This window comes from Metarhizium robertsii (assembly GCF_000187425.2).
Source record: "Metarhizium robertsii ARSEF 23 chromosome Unknown MAA_Scf_4, whole genome shotgun sequence".
NCBI classification, from domain to species: Eukaryota; Fungi; Ascomycota; class Sordariomycetes; order Hypocreales; family Clavicipitaceae; genus Metarhizium; species Metarhizium robertsii.
Genome location: NW_011942182.1, coordinates 1,177,137 through 1,199,358, shown reverse-complemented (window position 1 = coordinate 1,199,358; position 22,222 = coordinate 1,177,137). Strand labels below are relative to the sequence as shown.

Here is a 22,222-nt window from a genome sequence, read left to right as displayed (position 1 = left end):
TAATTAAAAGTAAATTTTATTATAAATATATTTATTAGATTTTTTTTATCTTATTTTTATATAACTAACTTACCTTTTCTAATATATAGTAAAGGTAACCGCTAAGGCCAGATAGGAGTCAAGACTTTGCACCGAGTCTTGTCGCGCCTTTACATCAAATCAAAGGAGAACTTCGCAACGCCCTGTTCCTACTTCAACTTTTGCCGACTTTCACGCGAGCAATATTCTGGTTGTCAAGCATTGGAATTTCACGGGCTTGATAGACCTGGAGTGGATATGCGCGCTTCCCTCAGAGATGCTTGGAGTGTCATGTTGGTTGACTGGCTGTGTCATCGACCAGCTTAGAGGCGAAAAAATCGACCGGTTTGATGACATACGACGAGAATTTATGCACGCATTCGAGGACAAAGAGCAAGCTATGAAAACTAAGACAAGGCACAGCATCACACTTACTACAGTCATGAAAGACATGTGACGGTCAAAAGGAGTGTGGTTCTGGCGCTGCTTGTCATCTTTGAATGCTAAGTTTTATCTTCCCAGGACTCATTTGTATCCGCCCAAATTCCTGTCCATCGAACCCGAGACGTTTTTGTCAAGGTTTGGCGCGGGAACTCGGAGCATGATTCAGAAGAATATGGCGGACAACAGGCATACGGCGATCAAGTTCGAAAGGTGTTTTGTGAATGAATGACTTTGGATTTCGGTGATGGGAGAAATGCTAACGTACATCGGAGGTCCTCACCATTGGTAGAGGTGAATGAGCCCATCCAGTCTGAAATCGGGCTCTCCCTTCATGGCCCTCTCCTCTCTTCTGTCCACGCTCTTTCTTCTTTTGTTTTCTTGTTCTCCCTGTTTGGTGTCTCTTCTCTTAAGCTCGCGTACCCGAAGATATTACGGCGGCAATGATTTTTTTTTTGCCCACTCACCGCCAAACCCGGGGTGAAGGCCGTGACACTGAGATGATGGAACTCGAATAAGAAAGCGTAAGACTACAGGTTTTTAAGAGACTAATATTCAATAGTATTTAATTTTTAAGAATACTTTCTATACGTACCGTTTCATAACTTGCTCAACAGAGAAGAGACTACGGAGTGTGAGTAGTCGTACTAGGTTAAGTTCCTCGACCCCACTGACGTATCAATTGATTGTTCATTGGCTAGGAACTTCCCTTATTGGGTGACACGGCTCAGGGGGGCTGTACTGGTCCGCCGTTGTGCATGCAGCATGCAGGTGGTTGCCGTAGCCCGTGCCACTTCCTCCTGTAGGGTCAATGGGAGCTTGAGACTATGTACTACGCGTGCCTCCCTTCTGTGGTTCCATTCCATGTCACCTGGGGTCCATGCAAACGTCACCTCCGAGTTGGCCAAGTTTATCAGGCACTTATGTACTCCGTACATGCCACCCATATCATCAACGCCATCGTCGACTCCATCGTCGACTTTCTCCCCTCGACAGCATCGTAGGCTCCATCCTAGACATCCAGCAGCCAGAGATTTCGCTCAGTCTAGACTCAGCCCACCATGCGTACATCATCTCTCCTCGCAACAACCGCCGTCCTGGGCTGCTCTCTGGCCGCAACAACACGACGCCCCAAGGCCAACTCCAAGAGCGCCCAGCCCTCGTACGACGATAGCGACAACCCGCTCCCCCTCGTCATTTGGCACGGCCTAGGCGACGACGCCGACAGCAAGGGCCTTGCCGAAATCGCCAAGCTTGCCGATGACATCGCCCCCGGCATCTTCGTCCACATCATCAACCCTACGCCGGACGGGTCCGACGACCGCACATCCACCTTCATCGGCAACGTCACTCACCAAGTGCAAATAGTATGCGATCAGCTGGCCAAGAACCGCGTCCTCTCCACCGCGCCGGCCATCGACGCCATTGGCTTCTCCCAAGGTGGCCAGTTCCTCCGCGGATACGTTGAGCGGTGCAACTTCCCCCGCGTCCGCAACCTCATCACCTTTGGCAGCCAGCACAACGGCATCACCGAGTTCAAGCAGTGCGGGGCCCTGGACTACATCTGCAAGGCGGCCATGGCGCTCCTGCGCTTCAACGTCTGGAGCAGCTTTGTGCAGAACCGCCTTGTGCCCGCGCAGTACTACCGCCCCGTCGAGGACAGCGACTACGCCTTGTACCTGGATCGGTCGAATTACCTTGCGGATATCAATAATGAGCGAGAGAAGAAGAATGCAACGTACAAGGAGAATCTCGTCCGCCTGGACAATTTCGTCATGTACTTGTTTGAGAACGACACTGTTGCCATTCCCAAGGAGACGTCGTGGTTCGGAGAGGTTCAGGTCAATGGGCAGCATACGCCGTTGAAGGAGCGCAAGATGTACAAGGAGGACTGGTTGGGTTTGAAGACCCTGGATAGAAAGGGCGCGCTGAGCTTCAGGACGATCAAGGGTGATCATATGCACATTCCGGAGCACGTGTTCAAGGACGTCATGACTGAATTCTTGGGGCCATTCAACAAGACGGCTGTTTCTGTGGACGGCTTTGAATCCGAGGAACTTTGATCCCATGTGTACTCTTTATTAACTGTTTCTCTCTTAATCTTTTTGGTCTTGTTGGAGTATTGCTACGGAGTAGGGATGGAACCGGGTCGGAATATCGGGTTTAAATTGGGTTCAAGTTTTGATTTCTGGAATACAATAGCCAATAACAGCAGTCGGTAATCAATCAATACGTTTGTTTACTTGTTGGTGCTTCCCTCACCTGGTCTGCATGAACGTTTGAGTGTGGGAGTAAATGCCATTGAAGTCTCTCTATCTCATTCATGACAGGCACGCATGTTTTCAACGCCACAACGCCAGTGCAACAACAACACATGTTACATGCAGCAGGACCCTTGACCCATAACCCAGGACAAAAAATTGTCGTCTTTTAGGTCTCTCGTCATATTTTTTTTAGGTTCTTCTCTTCAGTCATCCATGGCCTTGGCCGCCGCGGCCTTGTGCTTCCTCAACTTGGCCTTTCGCTCCGCAATCTGCTTGTCCAGCTTGTCGTCGTTGCTCTCGGCGGCAGGCTTGTCCGCCTTCTTGGCCTTCTTGGCGGGGGCGGCGGGCTCGGGCTCGGCCCCCGCGCCGAGCGACTTGCGCTTCTTGCCGACGTTGGGCTTCTCGGCCTTGGTGCTGCCCTGCTCAAGCTCCAGGTCGGCAATGACGTCCTTTTCGTCGAGCCACAGCTCGTCCGTCAGCCAGACGGGGAGGGCGGCGGTGGTGGGGCCCTTGATGTAGATGCTGCGGACGTTGCGCCACGCCTGGGGCACCCATTTGCCGACGAGGCCGGTCGCCACGGCGTCGACGTTGTCGGCGATTTGCTCCGGCGTCCAGTGGGCGTAGCCGATGCGGACGGCGGTGTTGGTCGTCGGGGACAGGCTGACGAGCGCGGAGCCGAGGGCCTTTTCGATCTCCTTGGCGATGTCGGCGGCGGTGCCGGCGTTGATGCCGTCGTCCTTGTCTTTGGTGGTCCTGTTGTCGCGCTTGGCGCGCTTGCCGTCGGCCTTGGGCCGCTTGGCGGAGAGGACGACGGGGATGGGCCGCTTGGCGGTGGTCTTGTAGAATGTCTTGCCGAGGACCTTGGGCAGGCGGTTGATGATGCGGTCGTCGGCGAGGAAGATGTCGTGCTCGGAGAAGAGCTTGCGCTGGGCGTCGTACTGGCCGTACTTGGCCTTGAGCTTGCCAAAGTCGATGACGCGGGTGATGCGCTTGCTCAGCTCCGCGGGGAACTCGTCTGAGCCGATGATGTTCTTGTAGGCTCGCTGGGGGTCGGCGGTGATGGCGCAAATAGTGGTATTCTCGTCCGTGTTGAGCGAGTGCGGGACGGGGATCTTGCCGGGCTGGAGGCGAGCCTTGTCGGCAATGTGGCGCTTCGTGGTGAGCGTCAGCCAGATGGGGGTGTCTTCGTCATCCTCGTCCTCGAGGAGATTTCGCTTGGCTGACTCCTTGGAGGTTTCCTTGGCGGCCTTTTTGATGTGCGCGAGGAGGGCCTTGGAGGCTTTCAGAGTCTGCGTAGAAGCGTTAGTGTTTCGAGTTGAAGGACTGGGTGAGCTGCGCTGTGGGCGGGGGACGCACCTGGTCAGGGTCAATTGAGGCCAGGGCATTGGAGCCAACGACGGCAACTTCTTTTGACGGCGCCATGGTTTGTCTGGACGTCGATGTGCAGCCAAATGTGAAGGAAAACCTCCTGGCGGTACAATGGCAAAATCGCAGGGCTGCCTATTTTTTAAGGCGGTGGTGGGAGGCAGTTTTTTTTTCCCTGAGACCCAGAAAAAAGTCCGACTTTTGCGGTTGGCTAGCGCCTGCCAGTGGCTCGGCTTTCGGAAGAAGCAGGTCCCGTGGCTCCGCTACGTCGGTCCGGTCCGGGCTCCGGCTCTCCACCTCGAATGTCGGAGCTCACCCGGAAGGCTAGAATGTGAGCAGGGCTGGACGCATAATATTAGGTTTTACATGTATGGATTTGTAAAGAATCAGAATATTTAGTCTTGTTCTCAAATTTTGAGTTTTTGTCCACCATATCGGTCCGTCCAGTCTAGTAATGGTATATTCTGGGCGCGAGCTTGGTATGAGGAATGATGTGGGTGAGGTGAGGCTATCATTATCCAACATGCACCTAATCCTAGGCAGCACGACTGTGGCAACATGATTGTGAACTGGAATATTTTCTGAGTTTCCTCATGGTTTAGAGGACGACTCTAGCGGTGGGTTAGCTTGTCACTTGAACAAATTTGAGAGAGTTGTGCTTTGTGATGCGACCTGACTTATACGAAGTGGCTCCAGACTCTGACAAACTCTTACGCATTTACTTTGTGCATTTGGGTTTTTGCCAGCACATTGCATTATTGTTGCACAAAACATATACAAGATAAATATTACCCGCCCATAGAATGCACATATTCAAAAATCACTTTAATGTCCCCCTTGTAACTTGCACAATTGTCGTAAACTTGGCCATCTGCAGGGTAGTGTCGTCGCGGTATCGTGGCCCGTTTCGAACTGGCGACGCGCTATCACCACCCACAATGCGTATGTCCACAGAGCGTAATCGGACTCATGGCAACATACTGTGAAAAAGAAGGACACCGGGTTGCGTTGACGAGATTTCTCCGCATCAAAACAGCTCACCGCAATGGTTGTGTCAGCCTTTAATCAGGTATCCAGATCTCTCGATGGATGATGCCGACATTGCAACGGCCTCGGCTTCTGTGGAGGGATTCACGACTTTGAAGATGATGGATATTCATCACCCCTACCCGTGAAACACGGAGTTCAAGAGCGTGCATACGGCCGGTCTCGGGCAAACCACCAATGGCCGAGCCCTGTGTGAGCCTTACATGGACACGAACATGGTAGCCTCGACAGGCCCTAGCAGGGACCAGCAGAGCAGCAGCAGCCTGCCGCCAAAAGACGAAACGGGGCCACTACCCCAAGACATATATGACCTCAACATGTCTGGGACGTGTAGACACAAGAATCCGATAAAAGCGAATGGGCGGGTGAAGGGGGAGACACTTGACCACATTGGCAGCTAGTTTGGGGTGCAACTGGGACCGACTAGAGTCAAGGCCGAATGGAAACTCGGCTTCCCTGGCAGGACGGGGAACGGAGGACGGGGGACAGAGTACTACTAGTACCAGGTAGGATTTAGAAATTGTGTGTTTTATTTTGCCGTGATTTGCAGGGTCGGAGCAATGGAGGCGGACGCGACTAGTGGAGACGTGTTTGCAGAGGAGGCTGGCTTCCTAGGTACATGCACGTACGGAGTAGTTAACATTAATTGATGACGGGCTGTCGAGCTGAGGAGGCCTGCCACGCGCGAAATGCCACGGGAGAGCCGAGCCATGGAGCGAGGTGAAGCGTGTCGCGCGAGAGGTAGTGAGTCGATGCAGGCGTTTACGGAGGAAGCCCAGGTTCCAAAAAATCACTTTGTGCCGAGTTGTACATGTGTAAAGCGAAGCAATGGATGGCGCTGGGTGCACGTTAATGGTTGTTGGCGGATGTCGCCGGGGCTGCCACAGCGTCGATGCCGCCAAACGCCCGCTCCTCCAGCGCATGCGTCGCCTGCACCAGTGCGCTAGGCCCCCCGGAAGCCCGCTGAACGAGTGCCAACGCCAGTCAGTCGCCACGGCGGCACAGGGCTCGGGGCAGCCCCAACGCCAACGCCAACGCGATGCGCTTCATCGCGTTCGTGTCAGAGCCCACTTTGCCCGCTTCGCTTCGCTTCTGCCCATGCCCGTTTAAAATACTCTCGACCGCTCCTCGCCCGTCCTCGTTTGCACCTCTGCTTGCACCTCTGCTTGCACCACGCACGCCCAAGGCCCAAAATCGAAGCCAACGTCTATACACCCCTCCGACCTGCTCCTGCGGCCCATGGTGATATCCATCGAGCATCCAGACGCCAATTTGCATAGCTCTTGTAGTCACGACGACGTGTAAGTCTCGGTGGGTGCCTTGGTTTTCGTGCCTCTTTACGCGCTTGGCAGCCACGACGACACAGACGACAAATATCCAAAATTACATCGAGAGCTGCTTGGTGGCACGCAAGAATGGTCTCGGGGCCCCGTTGCATTCACTTTCATTAACTAACAATATCTTATAATGGACTCATCTCCGCCGCGTGCTGCTGCTGCTGCTGCGGGCAACGAAGCCGCGTTGCCATCCGCCTCCACGTCTGCTTTGGCTCGTTCCTCAACCTCAACAACCACGACTGGCACAAAGCGGCCTGCACCGTCACTTCTGCCTGCCTTCGAGCCCCTCTCGTCATCTCCGGCACTTCCTCGTCCATTGAAACGCCAACACACAGCCAGTGCAAATTTCAAGTATCCCACGCCTGTGCCCACCTCCAGCACAGGCATCTTGTCCAGCTCGCCGCCTCGCCGACCTGCCCTGGCCCGCGTCACTTCCGAACGCGCACCTCTGTCGGCCGTGCCGGCTGTTGAGCTCCCTGAGAATGGAGAAACCGTAGGCATGGGTCGGTCGTCTAACTCCTCGCAGTTCCAACTCTCTGCCAACCGCCTGGTGTCGCGTGTCCACGTCAAGGCGCGTTATATACCGGCCCCGAGCCCGCTGGAAAGCAACAAGATTGAGATTATCTGCAATGGATGGAACGGCTTGAAGCTGCATTGCCAGGGACGGACTTGGGAGCTCTTCAAGGGTGACAGCTTTACCAGCGAGACCGAGGGGACCGACCTCATGGTAGATGTGTTGGATGCTCGTGTGATGATTCAGTGGCCGAAACGTAGTGCCGTTGCTGCTGAGAACCTGGCAAACCTGTCCGACTCCAGCTGGGATGACTCCCCTCCACGATCACACATGCGAAGAGCCTCGTTGCTGCAGTCGTCTCCCCTGCGGAGGACTACACGTATCACGTCGCCGGAGAGCCCGACGCCCATGGGCAGCCTGCCAAGCTCCCAGCGACTCCAGGCCATTCTTCCAGGCACTGCTAGCCGGGACGAGGGCATCCAGATTTACGAGGATGAGCCGGAGCTGCCCGAGCCCAAGGGTGACGATGCTATTGATGTCGCTGCCAGTATGCGGACCGATGCCACTGCCAGCTTCTCCAGCGAGCTGAGTGACCCTGAGGATGAGAATGACCCTGATGAGGAAAACGACCCGATTGTTCACTCGTTTGGCCCCTTTGGCGCCAACATTTCAGGGAGACTAGCTTCGATATCGACACGGTCGCCCAAGCAGCCCAAGCTACTTCATCGGCGTCCTCACAACGTCTCTTCCAGTGAGACGCTGAGCGCGGCTGCGACGCTGTCTGAAGTTCCCTCATCACCCATCAAGAAGCGAGTGGCTGATCCCAAGCTCACATGCACGACGACGACGACAACAACCTTGACCTCGGCCAACGACATACATGATATCCCGTCATCACCGCCCGTTGCGCCTCGTGTTTCCAAAGAGCACACTCCCACCCCATCCATCGAGGTTGACCCTGCCGTCACAAACCATGTCGTGAACCAGCTGGCCTTCTCTCGTCTTTCATCAACGCCCCTGTCCACAATCATGCAAAACCTGCCTGCTGATCAAAAGACCGGCCTGACAAGAGACATTCTCCGCTCCAGCATTGAAGCCACGCGCTGCATCGGCATAATCAAGCGCCAAGGCAAAGACGCTGCGGGAAAAGCGCTCGAAAGTGAATATTACTATGTCCCAGAACAAGACGACGATGAGCAGCGCCGCGCGGCCGTCGTCGATGGTCTCCGAAAGCCCAGTCTCCGCAACTGCAGAAAGCAGCACAAGGTTTGTGACCCTCTGACGTCTACCATCAAGAGTGGGAGCTCACACTCCATAGCAATATTATTGGAAGCGTCCCAAGACACCGTAACGTTTTCAAGTTTCGGGGGGACAAAATTTAACGTTTAATCCATTATCGCTAGTACGAACATGACTTGGTGTTTGATTTCGTGTACATAGTCGACTCCGGTTGCACATTTTCGGCGTCTTTGGGTTTCGTCATTGTTCTTTTTGATCAAGACTGAGGCGAAAGAGGAAAACCCCATGCATAGCCCGGCGTTGGTTTGCTTGTCGGATGGGCGGGGATGTTGGTATTGTTTGGCTTACGGGATTACTCTGAGAGGGATGTGTTTGGCCCTCTGGCCTTGTACGGGGGAGGCGGGAGCGGGTTGTCGAGTGATGAAGGCGTCTGAATTGGTTCCATGTCTTGTGCGCGGCCAAGTTAGCGATGTATACTCGTATACTTTGTGAACGAGAGGAGTAGGAAGAAGTGGAATGTCAGCGTGGTTCTAGGGTACGAGGCGTGATGCATGCTATAAACAGGAACTCTCGTACATCAATTGATGTCATTCCATTATTCGGGCTCAGTGCTACTTCGCCCCGCCAGAGTTTATTGCGAGCACTGGACAACATTTGAAGCCTTTAAGAGGCGGATGCTCCGAGTATGCCCTCTGGATCCTACGTGCCGTCCTGTGCAAGTGCGCCACCTATTTCATCAGAAAGTATATGCGCCGCCATGAAAGCAGCCAGGCGATAGTGTGGCCCGAGCCTTTACTATTTCGTCAATACGTACATCGGCCTCACTGAACCGGCATCTCATTCGTCAAAGCTCAAGCTATCGAAGCCTTCAAGCTGCAGCTGCAGCTGCAAGCTGCGCCAGCACCCCGCGACGAGTGAAGTGGCAAAACATGTCATCCGCGGCCCTCACTTCAATCTTCGTCATGACCAGCTGAATCTTTCCCCCGCCAAAAAAATAATCACTGGTAATTCTCAACTTTTCGCCATCAATGTCGGAAAAGACTACGCCGCAGGGGCCTTTCCACCCCGCAGGTTCGTGTTTGCCGCCCTCCCTTACCACCGTGTGTGTATGTAGTCCCGTGATACTGACAGCAGCAACGACAACCAGACCCATCGTCAGCAGCGAGCGGCGAGGCCGCGGCGGCGCGGGCCATGTCCGCCGCCGACGCGTGGAAGCCCAGCTTCGACAGGCGCCAGAGCTGGAGCAAGGAGGACCAGAAGCACGCCCTGCAGATGAGGGCCGTCGAGGGCGTCAAGACGGGGCTCGGGTTCACCGAGAAGACGTCCTAACGGCCCACGGCCCACGGCCCGCAACTAAGTGCCAGTCAGTCGGTGCCGGGAAAAGTTGGAAGTTGGAACAGAGCGGAACGGAGGGCGGTTGGGGAATGGGTGACGGACAAAACAAGGAACAGAGAGAGGACCAGGATGACCTGCCAAGTGCGGCAATATGCATGGACGACGAGAACAAAGGGACATCACGGACGGACACTCACAGAATATACATAATCGCTACATTTCAACGCTGCCAAGTAAAGTACCCTATCCCGTAGTCGTGCCATGCCCGTGTCCCAACTCCACAGCGCCAAATGTGAACAAAAAAAAATGACAAGAGTAGAGACGTCAACTGTGCTGAGTCGAGTGCGTCCCCGAGGGTATTCAAACTATTCATCCTCGTTATACATGTGTCTCTGCACCCATCTCCAACGCGCTCACAACAGCTTGCCACCGGTGGAAAAGTATTCTCCCACCACACTGACGGCATAAGCCGTGCCTGCCACCCAAGCCGTGCCAATCACCACCTTGCGCCCAAGGCTCCTCTTCTTCTTTACAACTTTGATTTCCGGCCCTTGCCCGTACGTCGCGGGGCGATACTGAGGCGACTCGTAATTGACAAAGCCGGTTGGGCTGGCAAAGTTGCTCGCAGCTGAGCGGCCCATCATGTCGATGGGGTTCACGGTAGAGCCCGAGCTTTCTGTGAACGATGGCCCTGGTCGGACCTTGCGGAACACGAGGACGTCGCCGCCACCCGACGCGATTTCATAGCCCTCGGCCTGTAGTGCGCTGAAATAAGGGAAGAACTTGGACGGGTTCGACACTCGAAGCATGACTTCTGCAGGCGTTGCAGGCGCCGCCGTGTTCATGACACCAGAGGACGTTTCGCCAATGCTCATGGTCTGACTGGTCGGGTCAAACGCAAGCAACTTGTATAAAACAGGCTGTTTCTCGCCCCTCGCTTCTGACCCGGCAAAAGAGTCCTCGTTTGCCTTGCCCTTGTGGTGACGCACAAATGTTGGCCAAGTGGCCTTGCCACCACACTCTTGGTCCCAGTTGATCTCCAACCCCTGGGGGATCCTAGAGTAGGGATCCTCTTCTACCTTCATTCTCTCTAGCGGGGACATGGCCGTTGGGGATGCTCGCCTTCCACCGTTCCTATCCAGCGCAGGTTGTAGCTTTGACGACTCAATGGGAAAACTCTCATCCAGAGATGAGACTTCGGCCTCCCCTTTCTCTGAGCCAAGCAGGCCGGCCCCGGCAGCAGCTTTGCTAGCCTGCTCCTTGGTGGCTAGGTTCTTTGGGAACAGCGTCGTTTTTGACCACGAGTTGGATGTATCCCAAGAGGTAGCAAATTCATCCGGAAAGTCCTTGGCATAATTTCCCGTCATGGAGGGACTACCAGCTGTCTGTCCGAGACGACCAATAGTGTCTTTTGTGTCTTTGCCATTGGAGTCTCGGGTGTTCCCCTGCTGGAATCTGGCTCTTTGGAGCATAGTGTGTTTGCTGTTTCGGTATGCTCTTCGGAGGACATCTCCTCGAATTTCATCTGCGGTTTTGGGCACGAAATAAGACTCCCCTGAACTGTCATAATCTCGGAGGCTGCTTGCCACAGGGTCAAGCTTCTCCATTGGCCTGCCATTGGGCTCATTATGGCTGATCGGCTTGTACGATTTCAAATCGGAATAAGCCTTGGAGGCTTCCTCGGGGTGCATCGGGTAGGGCGTGGATGGCGAATCAAATGATTGGGGCTTGTATTTGTCCAGGTCCGTGTAGTTCTTGGTGAGCTCCTCAGGGTGAACATGCTCGGTTTTATCAGGCTCTTCGTAGCCAGCAGAGGGGTACTTGGAAAGGTCCTTGTACTGCTTCGAAGCGAGTTCGGGATGGACACGCTCCGTCATAGGACCCGCGTTGGGGAACGAGTCATACTTTCGCAAGTCACTGTATTGCTTTGAAGCCTCTTCAGGGTGAATCCGTGGAGTTGACGGTCCAGCATTTGGATACTGAGAATACTTGTGCAAATCCTCATAGTTCTTGGATAGCTCTTCGGGAGTCAATTTTCGAAGACCATCCGGCTCGTTCCATTTTACAGGTCCATATTTATGTAAATCATTGTATTCTTTGGCAGGGTCCTCCATGGGGACTACCACTTTGGCGGGGACCGGTTCCGCTTTAGGAGTGGGGTCTTGTTGCTTGACTTCGTGAGCTTTTAAAACGGCATCAGGAGCCACAAAACCTGTTCTGTACGAGTCTAGATCGTTATATTTCTTGGACTCTTCTTCGGGCGTGAGATTTCGAAGGCCATCGGGCTCGTTCCAGGTCACAGGACCGTATTGGTCGAGATCATCATATTTCTTGGAGAGTTCCTCGGGGGTGAGTTCGCGCAGTCCATCAGGCTCATTCCAAGTAACAGGGCCATATTTATCCAAGTCGTCGTAGTTCTTGGAAAGCTCCTCCGGGGACTGTTTACGAAGGCCATCTGGCTCGTTCCACTCTACGGGCTTATACTTTTTCAGGTCATCGTATTTCTCCTTAGACGCTTCTGCGGTAGCAGTTTCACTCGAGATGTCGGGCGAGGCGTATTTGTCCAAGTCCCTGTACTGTTTCGATTTTTCTTCAGGAGTGGGCTTTTGCAAGCCATCAGGCTCATTCCAAGTCACGGCGGTGTATTTTTTGAGATCATTGTACTTCTTGGAGAGTTCCTCAGAGGAGAGTTTTCGCGGAGTATTTGGATCATCGAATTTGTGTGGCCTGTATCCTTTTAGCTCGGCAGCCTTTGAAGCAGATGGCGTATGAGATTTGGATGATGCGGCTGTAGTTTGTGAGCGCTCCCCCGTCGATGTGGTGGCGTGCAAGACAGACTCCGGAGTGACGTCCTTTGGAGTCTGCCGGCCATGGAGGTAGCCGCTCAAGCGTGACGACCAATGTCCTGAACGTTGCGAGCGGTCCTTGTTTCCGCCGCTGAACAAATGGTCAATTGCCTCGCGCTCGACGTCTTCGATATTTCTCCCCGGGCGCACGCCGGAGAGTTCATCGGACCATGACTTGACGTCATGAACGTTGATGTATTTGGTGGGGCCATGGGCGATGTGAGCAAACGCCGACTTCATAGCAGTCTGAATACTGTCATGGCGAGGCTTGTTGTCCCAAGATAGCCTGCGGTTTACAGACTCCATGTATCGATAGCGATGGGCGCGATGGCGGCGTCGAGAATTGTGATAGGCATCTCCATCACAGTCCCTAGCCCAGGCCCCGAACCACAAGGTCCTGCATTGCCGGTGTCTCGAGCGAATGAGCGCGGCGGTGCAAGGAGATGGCAGCTGAATGCATCTCCGCGGGCGGCGTGCAACCGCAGACAGACCATTAACGCGAGACGTTAAATTCGACGTTGCGGGGGAGAGCATGATGAGCGGCGAATCAAGGTGCTGCTGGGCCGTCAGACTGCTAGGCAAGTGAGCCGTTCAAGCAAGCGTCAGAGATCTAGTACCTTGCGCATTGGTCTGCAGGGCCTAACAACAGGACAATACTTGGCGGCGACGGGCTTGAAGCTGATAAGTAAGGAGGAGAGAAAGAAGAGGAGGGAGAGATTGAGGGGAAGGAGAAGGAGGCTCCAGGTGTAACGATGAGGGCACACGATGGCGAAGGGCTTAGAACCGGAGTGACAGCCGGACAGACAGCCACATGTGACAGGGATGGTCTGGTTGAAGTGGAAGAGGCGGGCGAGGTGGGAATCGGAAATGCGGGGCGGATTCGAGGCACCCAAAGTACCCGAGCACGTAGCAGAGCAGCAGCGGATTGAACAACGACGTCAGCGCCGGCATCAATCGACAGGGGGATTGCTGGTCTGTGCTGAGCGCGCGTGCTCGTCGTGAGCACATGCACGTCGTGAGAACAGTCAGGGCTTTGGCCTTGATTGTGCAAGATGAAGCCGGGAACGCGGCTACAAAAGAGAAGATGCAGACGCAGGGTTAGGCGGCGAAGGACTGAAGGACTCTCAGGCTTGTCGATGAGGGCGTGACAGCTTGGGGAAGGTGCGTGGTACAAAGGTACACAACAAGCTCGTCGACTGGGCTCGGCTTGGATCTGGCCACACGACTGGTGATTGGAGGCGCGGCAAGGAACATGTCGGGTCGATGCATGGGGCTTCAGATATCGGCTGATGCGACGCAGACCAAGGTGCAGATAATTCTCCAGGAACAAACCAACAAGCCGCCGGCTGGTCTGAGGGGGGATGCTGCAGCTTGGACATGGCGCTGGCGAGGCGAAGCTGCATTGAAGCCTTGGTTGGATACAGAACACGGAACAGCATCATTGAACAAAGCACTATCTTTCTTTGTCGCGTTCTCCCAATTGCTCCACCTCCGCACTTGAACGTTGGGCATGTTTTGTCTGGTGCAGTCAATGGCATCTAGGCGTCCGGTCGGCCCAGTGGAGTCTGGTTGCCTGCGAAACCCTGTCGGCATAGTTGACCTGTCCCTTGGGCTCCTGGTGTTGAACGTTGTCAGCCGATGTCTGCTGCACCCGGATGACCAACCACCCATGGCGACATTGAATCCCGGCAACAACGTATTCATTATCTACTGGAGAACAGAAAAAGTATTTGACCAGACCAGATGCTCTCCTATCGCGCTCTAGACTATGATGTGACGGAGTATACTACCTAGGTACTTAGTAGGTACCCATACATATTCTGCCATACTTGGGTCACTCAGTCCTTCTTACCAACATTGAATGCTGGTGCGTCTTTTTCCAGTATCTCTCGTCAGCGTAGCATCTGCACCTGTAGGCTGGACAGCGGCAAAAGTCGGCGCCTCCATGCGCTGTAACATCCATTCACAGGCTTGAACAGCCCCTGGCCAGTGGGGGGCTGAACTCGCTGCGTTGAAAAACTGGCGGGGCATTGGCGGAGCCACTGCCCAAGGCCAACCAGTAAGCATACCGTAAGCGTTAGTCAACGGCCCACTGTCCCACCAGCGGGTGGCTCTCCCTCCGCCACCTCATCCAAATGCGGAAATCCGGGGCAGAGACACGCCAGCGACTCCCCCGCCGCCAACACCTAGTGACCTAACAGTGAAACTGGTTTCGAGTCCGGTTCTTGCCTCAAGTCTACCTTGAACCACCGAGGTCCACGATGGCGGCATATCGAGCATGGAGTCGGGGCCTGGGGTGCTCATGGCAAAGATGGCTCTGTTTGGCGTGGATGAACCTGTCGATCCCGCGGCCGCTCAAGGTTGTTGGCAGACAGCCGGCTGGTGTGTTGGCCAAGGGACGTTGGACTGCAAATGTTCTCTCTTTATCTTTACGACTGCATGCACCTTGTGTGGAAACACGAACCACGTCTTCAACCCCCAAGCTCCAAAACGGTGCCAAAATCGTCTCAGCGTACAGTCGTTTTTGCATCAGTCGCGGCACATGTCAGCTAATAAACTTTTATCTCGCGCCTGCGCACCAAACTTGCACCGCCCAGTCATCCGAAAACGTCTTTCGACATCCCAATAGAGAAAGACAAAAGAAGTATGGAGAGGAGAAAAACGCTTCCACTGGCAGTTGAGTACTATGGCAGAGATTGTATTGCTACATGCGGCGCCACAAATCCATTGCGGTTATTGCTCGCGTGTCCCAATTCGTGACTGCTGGCTGTCGACAAGATATCCAATTCGGCAGCTCGGCGCTCACTACGTCATGCTTCCCTCTTCTTTCACATGGTGTCCAAGGATGTATAGACCCTCCGTCTTTTGGGAGTCTATGCATCGATCGTAGTAGAGGTCCTCAAACCTGGGAAGTGCGCTGCTCTCTGCACTCTAGAAGTCTGTGGCCATGATGAACATATATCATTGGTTCGGACAAGGCCATGGAAGTCTGAGGTATCCGACGAGCGATGCTTGTCACGGTCCATGACGGCCATGACAAATATGATGAAGTTTCTCATATAAAAGGGAAGATGCTATGCTTGCACGATACTTGTGTCATGCTCGTATTATCATTTGTCTCGAAAACAAAACAAAAAAACACCTGACACCTGAACTCATCTATGTTCACACGGGCCTGACAGTTTCCCTAGTAGATGTCAAGTCGATCTCATTCGTCGAAGAGCTGATTGAAGAGCTGCCTCAAAAACCCCATCGCCACCAAGCCGACAAAATCATTCCGAGACTGGCAAATTTATCGCAATTCAATTTCCACGCAGCCATTAAGCTCATCTGTGGACCATGCCGTGTAACTTCCTTCTTTGCCAATGGAACATTCGATGCCGTGCGTGGTAGGAATTGCAGAATTTGCATCTTATGCAATGAGTGCACGTTCGATTATGCTATATTTGGAGGGTAGAATGCAGCCACCTCATGCACAACAACTTGGCGAGGCTAGACCATTTCAGCCGTGCCGCGCTAAACCAATATCGAGCAAGAGCGAAACCCGGCCGCCACTGTTTACTATGTCTGCGATGGAAGCAGTCATGGTGGTGTGTAGTGCGAACCGGTCGCGAAAAGGTTAGAAACTGTCATGAACTTGACTCTGGAGGGATAGGGTGGGGACCAGAGGGCCCATCCATGTTTTCTTTTATTATTACTAGTATTTTAAAAAAGGGAAGGGAAAAAAAAAAAGAAAAGAAAAGAAACCATAAACAATAAAAAAAAAAAAAAAAAGAAACCAAAAACAACAAAAAAAAAGAAAAGAAAAGAAACCATAAACAATCCCCGCCGTAACGCCTACCCTTTATTACTCTATAACAAACCAGAACCAGAACCCACGTAGCCTACTCTCAAGGAATGAGAGGCATATCAAACAGCAATGGCAAGAACTTTAGATTCAGCCATCAGCCATAACAGAAGAAGAAATATGTTCATTACACAAGTATATATAGTGTACGAAAACCCCTGGAAAACACACAGCCCTAGTTTCCACCCATCTCTCCGACCCAAAACTCCCTCTTCCAGCAAATTAGACCAAGTATTCTGCCAGCGCTCGCAGACGACTCCAAAGACGACTATGAAATAATAAACACACGCAAAATAAAAGAACCAACGCTGCGCCATGAGCCTATGAGCACCCCTTCGACTCGGCAATCGCATCGCTATGCGTGTTATCACACCAGACAAACGCCCGCGCCACCGCCTCCGACGACTCATTCTTCCTCACAGGGGTGCACCTGTACCCTATGTACCCCAGCCTAGTGGCGTTGGCGCAAAAGTTGACGCAGCAGTTGCCAATGTTAGGCACCCAGACGTAGCTGTGGACGTCAAAGTCAAAGTCGCCGGCGGCGCTGGCGCCCCCGTCGCCGGTGAGGATCCGCGTCGCCGCGCCCGTGAAGTTGGGCCGCGAGAAGCCCTGGAAGGCAAAGGCATACCCCTGCGGCCAGGTCTGGTTGCTGAGGAACTGGACCGTCTGCGAGGGCGCCGCGCCCGACGTCGTGGCCGCGGGCGTGCTTGACGATGCGCTGTCGACGCGCGTGAGCATCGACTCTCATATATGTCCCGTAGTTGAGGATGGGAAGGGAAAAGAAGGAAACGAAGAAACTCACCTCGCGGGAGTGGCGTCCGGCTTCTTTGAAGACGCAGCGGCGCCGCCTACGCCACCCCCCACGGCGGCCGCGACGACGATGATGGTGACGGCGACGAGGATCAGGAACGCCTTTTTGCTCATTCCCAGGATCCGCGGGCCCTTGCTTGGGCGGCCTTGGCCTCCGGGGGGCAGGGCCTCGGGCGCAGCGTCCGACGTGGACCTGGCTTTTAGGGTGTCGGCATCCGTGGCCCGGGGCGTCGGGGGGCTCGCGACGGTCGCCGTCTCGGGATACTCTGATGTTAGCTCTAGTGGGACGACGTGCTTGAGAGCGCTGTCGTGCTCGAGGTTGACGACCTCCTTCTCGGAGTCGGCGGGCCTCGGGGGCGGTGGCTGTCGCTCCGAGCTGCGCGCGGACTGGTACTTGGTCTGCAGTTCATTCTCGAGATTTGACTGCGGTGTCATTGGCGACAGCGTGCCGACGGCCTCGGGGGCGTGAGCATCGGGGTCGTCATGGTCGTTACTCTCAAAGGGGTTGCGGCTCGCCATTGGTGATTGCTCAGTTTCTGCCTTTACTTTGTGTTGTCGTCGTGGACGAGACGAGTCGGGGGATGAGAGGCTTCAAGCTGTGAAGTGACTGCTGAGAGGAGGGGTGAGACGGGTCATGGTAGGAATTCATCAAAAAAAAAAAAGAGAGGAACTTGATGAGTGAGATGATCAGGGATTTGAGAATGAGATCAACCCTCCAAATTCACTGGGCGGATTTGACTGGGCCCGTGGAAGGACAAGACAGCTCGAGGCTGAATTTGAGCCGGCATTAGCTTGGTCAGTGAGCGAGTTGCCATGGCAGTGCTCTCCGAAAAAAAAAAAAAAAAAAAGACGTGGCCGTCGGCATGAGGCTCAAGCGTAAGGCGGATGAATAGAATCGTCGACACCCATGCGGGAGCCATCGCCTCGGCAGGGCAAGATCGTCGGAGATCTGCGAGCGAGATGAGGGGCTGAACACCCTGTGGTTGCATTTGGCGGCATCATTTGATATGACCTGGTCTACGGCTGAAGTGTGAGCAAGGTGATTGGTGTTGTTTCTCGAGGGGATTTGGAGATGGAAAAGGGGCGCACATCAACATGGCCCAGTTGACCTTTTTGCATTGCCGCCGCAGGTAAACTAGTAAATGTCACTTATTTTTTTGGTCCATAGTAGTTGAAAGGGGCGGAGATGGGATTTCGCTAATCGGGGCAACTTCTCAAAGATCATTGATGGTCCTTTCTCAGCCCTGCCTGGTGATGTGTCAAGTGTCAACTCTGCATGTGTTGGCGCCAATACGACGAAACCGAGAAAGCCCCTTGCAGTCGGCATAAGGACGCCCCCCATCAGTCAAGGCGATGACTACCTGTCTTTGGCTCCATTCGTTACTCCTGGCAGTCAGACGTACATGTACATATATCAGTGTACCGAGCGCGTAGCCAGCTGCCGGATCTGGTCAACTTGGGTCGAGTCAATAGTCGACATGTCAACTGGTCAAGTCAATACATATGTATACTTATGTATTGACCTTTTGGCCCGGGCCCTCACTTATAAGTTCCTCCACCACACGAGTTGGCAACCTACCAGTTGACACTTTTCATTTCATCCCCCGCACCGAGTAATGTGAATGAAACTCGCCATCAGGTTGCGCCAGCGACTGGATCCATCATTCGTCGGATTTTGGGCTGCTAGATTATGGCTGCGGCCCGCGTGCGACCCGAAATGTGGTGCATCCCCAAGTTATCAAGTCATCTCAAGCGACCGCAGTGCCAACATCTGCCTCTTACACCCATCACGTTGCACTTGTCAAGAAGAGCAAATCGAGTCAGAGTCAGGTCATACACTCCCTTGGCCGAGGTTGCTGCATTACTCGCAGAACAAGTAAAATGATGATTGTAACTTTTCAACCCCTTGGTTCGACCTACCCCTCGTAAGTGCATAGCAGACAATAACGCAAATTCAAACTTGAAGGTCGGGCAGTACCAATAGTCGTATGAAAACGGTCTAGTTACCCTGTGCACTATGAACATGGCGTCTGGTGTTTTTTATTTAGGGAATTGCCGAGTCTAAATACCGAGCATGGCAAAGACGAGGCATTGACTTCCAAGACGAGGAAACGGCCTGCGTCTACATCTACCGCGTTTACTTGCCACTTTCTACGACATGGTAATCTTGCTGACCAGCAAGCTCTGCGGTCGTTTCTGGCGCACGGCACACGGGCATCAAAGTTTCAGGGACAACCCTAAAAGACATGGCAACATGTATGTACTTGCAACGCAACCGTCACAATATTCTCATAAGCCACAACTCATATTATATTACCAATAGCGTAGTCATTCCAACTCTAGCCCAGTTCTTCAAACTTCTTCATCACGCACTAACCCATATCCCTACAAACCAAGTCAGCATGTTATAGTCTCGCAAAAAACACACCCCTACGAAAAGACTTACAGCAAAGCGAGGGTCACGTCGCCGTGAATCTTGGCACGCAGCTCAATCTCCACGTCCAGGTTCAAATCAAGACGCAGTTTCAGCGGGTTCTTCTTCTCGTCTTTCGGCGCAGCCATCATTTGCTGCTGCGGCATGGGCGGCGGCATCTGCTGCTGTTGCTGCTGCTGCTGCCGCTGCTGCCGTGCAACCATCTGGTTTTGCCGGTCCTCGTCCTCCCAGGGGTCATTGAGGGGACGCTTGCGCTTCCTCGTCGCCGTCTTGGTAGGCCGCGCCGGCTGTACGGCCTGCTCCTCTTCCTGCTCCTCCTCCGCGGTGCTCTCGTTGCTGATGTGCGGGCCGGTGTCGTCTTCTTGATTTTCATTCTCGGACTCTATACGGGCCGTGTTAGTGGTGCCCCTGCGAGGGATGGTCTGCCCGTGGTGCAACTAACCGCTGCCTTGCTGATTATGCTCCTTTTCCTTCTCCATTGCTGGGTTCTACGGTAACGTCAGCACATGGCAGATGGTCGAGTGGGCTCTGGCAGCGAGACCTACATTTACAGCCATGATGGGTTTTGTTAGATGTTGCCGAGGAGGCTGGGTACAATGCTGGTAGTATGGAGTGTATGAAAAGTGATTGTTGGGTATGGGGTTTGAAAACAAGACACTGTGATGTCTAGTTGAGGGTTTCTCTCTTATGGTTCTTTTATCAACTTCATCGAAACAGGATTACTGGTTGGATGTGATGTGATGTCATGACACAAGGGTACTATATTTACGGATATTATAGCCGACAAGTATATCATACGGGCTGTGTAAACCTGTTTGAGCACACGACAAAAGTTGGTAGTTGGTCGAGTGGGACGGGGGGAAGCTGGTGGCTGAAGGAGATGACGCACCTTCGACAAGCACCCGATGACAACATCTCCGGCTTGACGGTTGGAGATGGCTTAGCCCCAGATCGATCGACGACATGAAGGGACAGGGGAGGGGGGCGTGAGAGGCGAAACGGTGGCGGAGAGACGGCGCATGGCAGCGCGGAACAGCATCATGGAACAAGGGGATTGTCTGGAAGCAGGAATAAAACCTCCCAAGGAGACGTCATGGCTCCCCCCACAGGCTCTCAATATTGCAAGCCAAGTTACTGCTGGTTTGGATACGGAATACACCCCCCCATTTACACAACACCATCATGGTCATTGGGCTTCTTACCATCACTGCCATACCGACCATCACGGGCGTCGGCGAGGCTGTGAGTGCGCAGAAGCGACAAAATGCTGCTTCCAAAGAGCAAGAAAAGATTCATCTAGCAGCGTCGTTTGTTGGAGAGAGCCCCTTGAGCGATGCCATGCCCACCTGTTTCCTGAAAGACGGCAAGGTGAGTGCCACGGCCGGCGTATCGGAACCCGTTTGGAAAAATTTGGCTGCTTTTAGGGATTTTTTTCTGTTTTCTGGCTAAGATTGAACACAGCTCGTGCTCGAGTTTCCGGGGGAGAATGTCGACGGACACAAGTTTTGCGGCTTTCACTTCAAGTATCCCGGCGAGGAGCAGCACCTGGGGCTGGTGAGCAGCATCCAGGATGAGCCGCCCGTGCTCAACTGGATCTACGTCAACCGGGACACGCACGCGTTGGAGTATGGCTCCCGAAAGGACACTCTGGGCCACATTGTAGGCCCATGGGGCTGGAGCGAAGACGAGCGGTTTCTCACCTTGGACGGGAACACGGGGGGATTCATGGCAAGGAGACGGGAGCATCATGGTGTGGAGAGGTGGATATTGTACTGGGATCCCGAGGCAGACGGCGACAGCGAGCAGCAAGGACTCGCGGGATCCGTCATGCTTCATCGAAAGCCGGTACTGGGACTGGAAAGTACCTACATACGAGATGGGGAGGAGTGATTACGACTTTGGAGGCGAAGGGCCGCGTATGAAGTACAAAAGGAAGACGGGGCCGCGAATCAAGGCTTGAAGAGTATCATAACTCACTGTATAAGTAATTTTGTAACATGATTCCGTTGTATCTGTACTCCGTACAAGTAGAATTGAATATCAACCACACCCGAGTAGAGCGGAGGCGGAAAGCATTTCAACACATCAGGTGTATCAGGCGTGCCATCGCATAGTAGCGTAGACTGGTTCATGGACAAATAGGAAATAGTCTGCCAACTCCGCACTATACGAGATATCAAAACGTAACCTTGACGCAAGTGTCGGCTTGACGGCGCTGATCTCCAAGGAAGCGGGCGGGTCGAACATGTTTGGCGCCCAGTCAAGTCGGGTTGAATATGCAGCCCATGCTGAATTTGGCTACTTGAGGCATACGAGGATAGAATCGTGGACATGGATATTTGTTGGTCCAACTAACGATCTGAAGCGGGCCAAAAGCTCCGGGTTGGTCTCTCTTTCCGGCTTTGCGCATGATGACGATTCGACCATGGATTTCCTCAATGGCGGCCGCCACGAGTCCACAATTTGCCGCTTTTCACACTGTGGGTGGTATGGAGCCAAAACATTCGTCCGAGGCATCGGAGTGGATTTAATCCTTGCCTCGTTTACGCCCCAGGCGGCACGATTTGCCTACTTCCGTCCGTCATTAACCTATTCACTGTGACCAAGGACCGCTGCTAGATGCGAGACAAGCCTCCTGGAGCCTCTAGCGGCCGATATCATGGAAAACAATCCATCCAAAGACCTAGCTGTCGCCCTGGCCTCGAGCTGGAGAATTCCCCTCCCA

General features: G+C 53.7%; 8 protein-coding genes across 8 annotated transcripts; 4 read left to right on the top strand and 4 right to left on the bottom strand.

Moving 5' to 3' along the window:
- Window positions 1-1,520: 1,520 nt before the first annotated feature.
- On the top strand, window positions 1,521-2,522 carry MAA_08177 (palmitoyl protein thioesterase; the record flags this gene model as incomplete). The annotated part of the gene is made up of 1 exon (XM_007826175.1): window positions 1,521-2,522. The coding sequence occupies one exon, from the start codon at window positions 1,521-1,523 to the stop codon at window positions 2,520-2,522; it is 1,002 nt and encodes a 333-aa protein (XP_007824366.1).
- A 404-nt stretch (window positions 2,523-2,926) lies between these two features.
- On the bottom strand, window positions 2,927-4,145 carry MAA_08178 (ribosomal protein L1; the record flags this gene model as incomplete). Its single annotated transcript, XM_007826176.1, has 2 exons — window positions 2,927-4,012; window positions 4,080-4,145. 2 exons carry the CDS (start codon window positions 4,143-4,145, stop codon window positions 2,927-2,929), a joined length of 1,152 nt encoding a protein of 383 aa, XP_007824367.1.
- A 2,457-nt stretch (window positions 4,146-6,602) lies between these two features.
- On the top strand, window positions 6,603-8,337 carry MAA_08179 (transcription factor Tos4; the record flags this gene model as incomplete). The annotated part of the gene is made up of 2 exons (XM_007826177.2): window positions 6,603-8,252; window positions 8,305-8,337. The coding sequence occupies 2 exons, from the start codon at window positions 6,603-6,605 to the stop codon at window positions 8,335-8,337; spliced, it is 1,683 nt and encodes a 560-aa protein (XP_007824368.2).
- Window positions 8,338-9,253: 916 nt separating this feature from the next.
- MAA_08180 (uncharacterized protein) lies at window positions 9,254-9,554 on the top strand (the record flags this gene model as incomplete). Its single annotated transcript, XM_007826178.1, has 2 exons — window positions 9,254-9,296; window positions 9,373-9,554. 2 exons carry the CDS (start codon window positions 9,254-9,256, stop codon window positions 9,552-9,554), a joined length of 225 nt encoding a protein of 74 aa, XP_007824369.1.
- A 419-nt stretch (window positions 9,555-9,973) lies between these two features.
- Window positions 9,974-12,940, bottom strand: MAA_08181 (uncharacterized protein; the record flags this gene model as incomplete). The annotated part of the gene is made up of 1 exon (XM_007826179.2): window positions 9,974-12,940. One exon carries the CDS (start codon window positions 12,938-12,940, stop codon window positions 9,974-9,976), a length of 2,967 nt encoding a protein of 988 aa, XP_007824370.2.
- Window positions 12,941-16,574: 3,634 nt separating this feature from the next.
- MAA_08182 (uncharacterized protein) lies at window positions 16,575-17,582 on the bottom strand (the record flags this gene model as incomplete). The annotated part of the gene is made up of 2 exons (XM_007826180.1): window positions 16,575-16,971; window positions 17,056-17,582. The coding sequence occupies 2 exons, from the start codon at window positions 17,580-17,582 to the stop codon at window positions 16,575-16,577; spliced, it is 924 nt and encodes a 307-aa protein (XP_007824371.1).
- Window positions 17,583-19,505: 1,923 nt separating this feature from the next.
- Window positions 19,506-19,976, bottom strand: MAA_08183 (uncharacterized protein; the record flags this gene model as incomplete). The annotated part of the gene is made up of 2 exons (XM_007826181.2): window positions 19,506-19,879; window positions 19,940-19,976. 2 exons carry the CDS (start codon window positions 19,974-19,976, stop codon window positions 19,506-19,508), a joined length of 411 nt encoding a protein of 136 aa, XP_007824372.2.
- Window positions 19,977-20,679: 703 nt separating this feature from the next.
- On the top strand, window positions 20,680-21,387 carry MAA_08184 (uncharacterized protein; the record flags this gene model as incomplete). The annotated part of the gene is made up of 2 exons (XM_007826182.1): window positions 20,680-20,865; window positions 20,959-21,387. The coding sequence occupies 2 exons, from the start codon at window positions 20,680-20,682 to the stop codon at window positions 21,385-21,387; spliced, it is 615 nt and encodes a 204-aa protein (XP_007824373.1).
- Window positions 21,388-22,222: the final 835 nt, after the last annotated feature.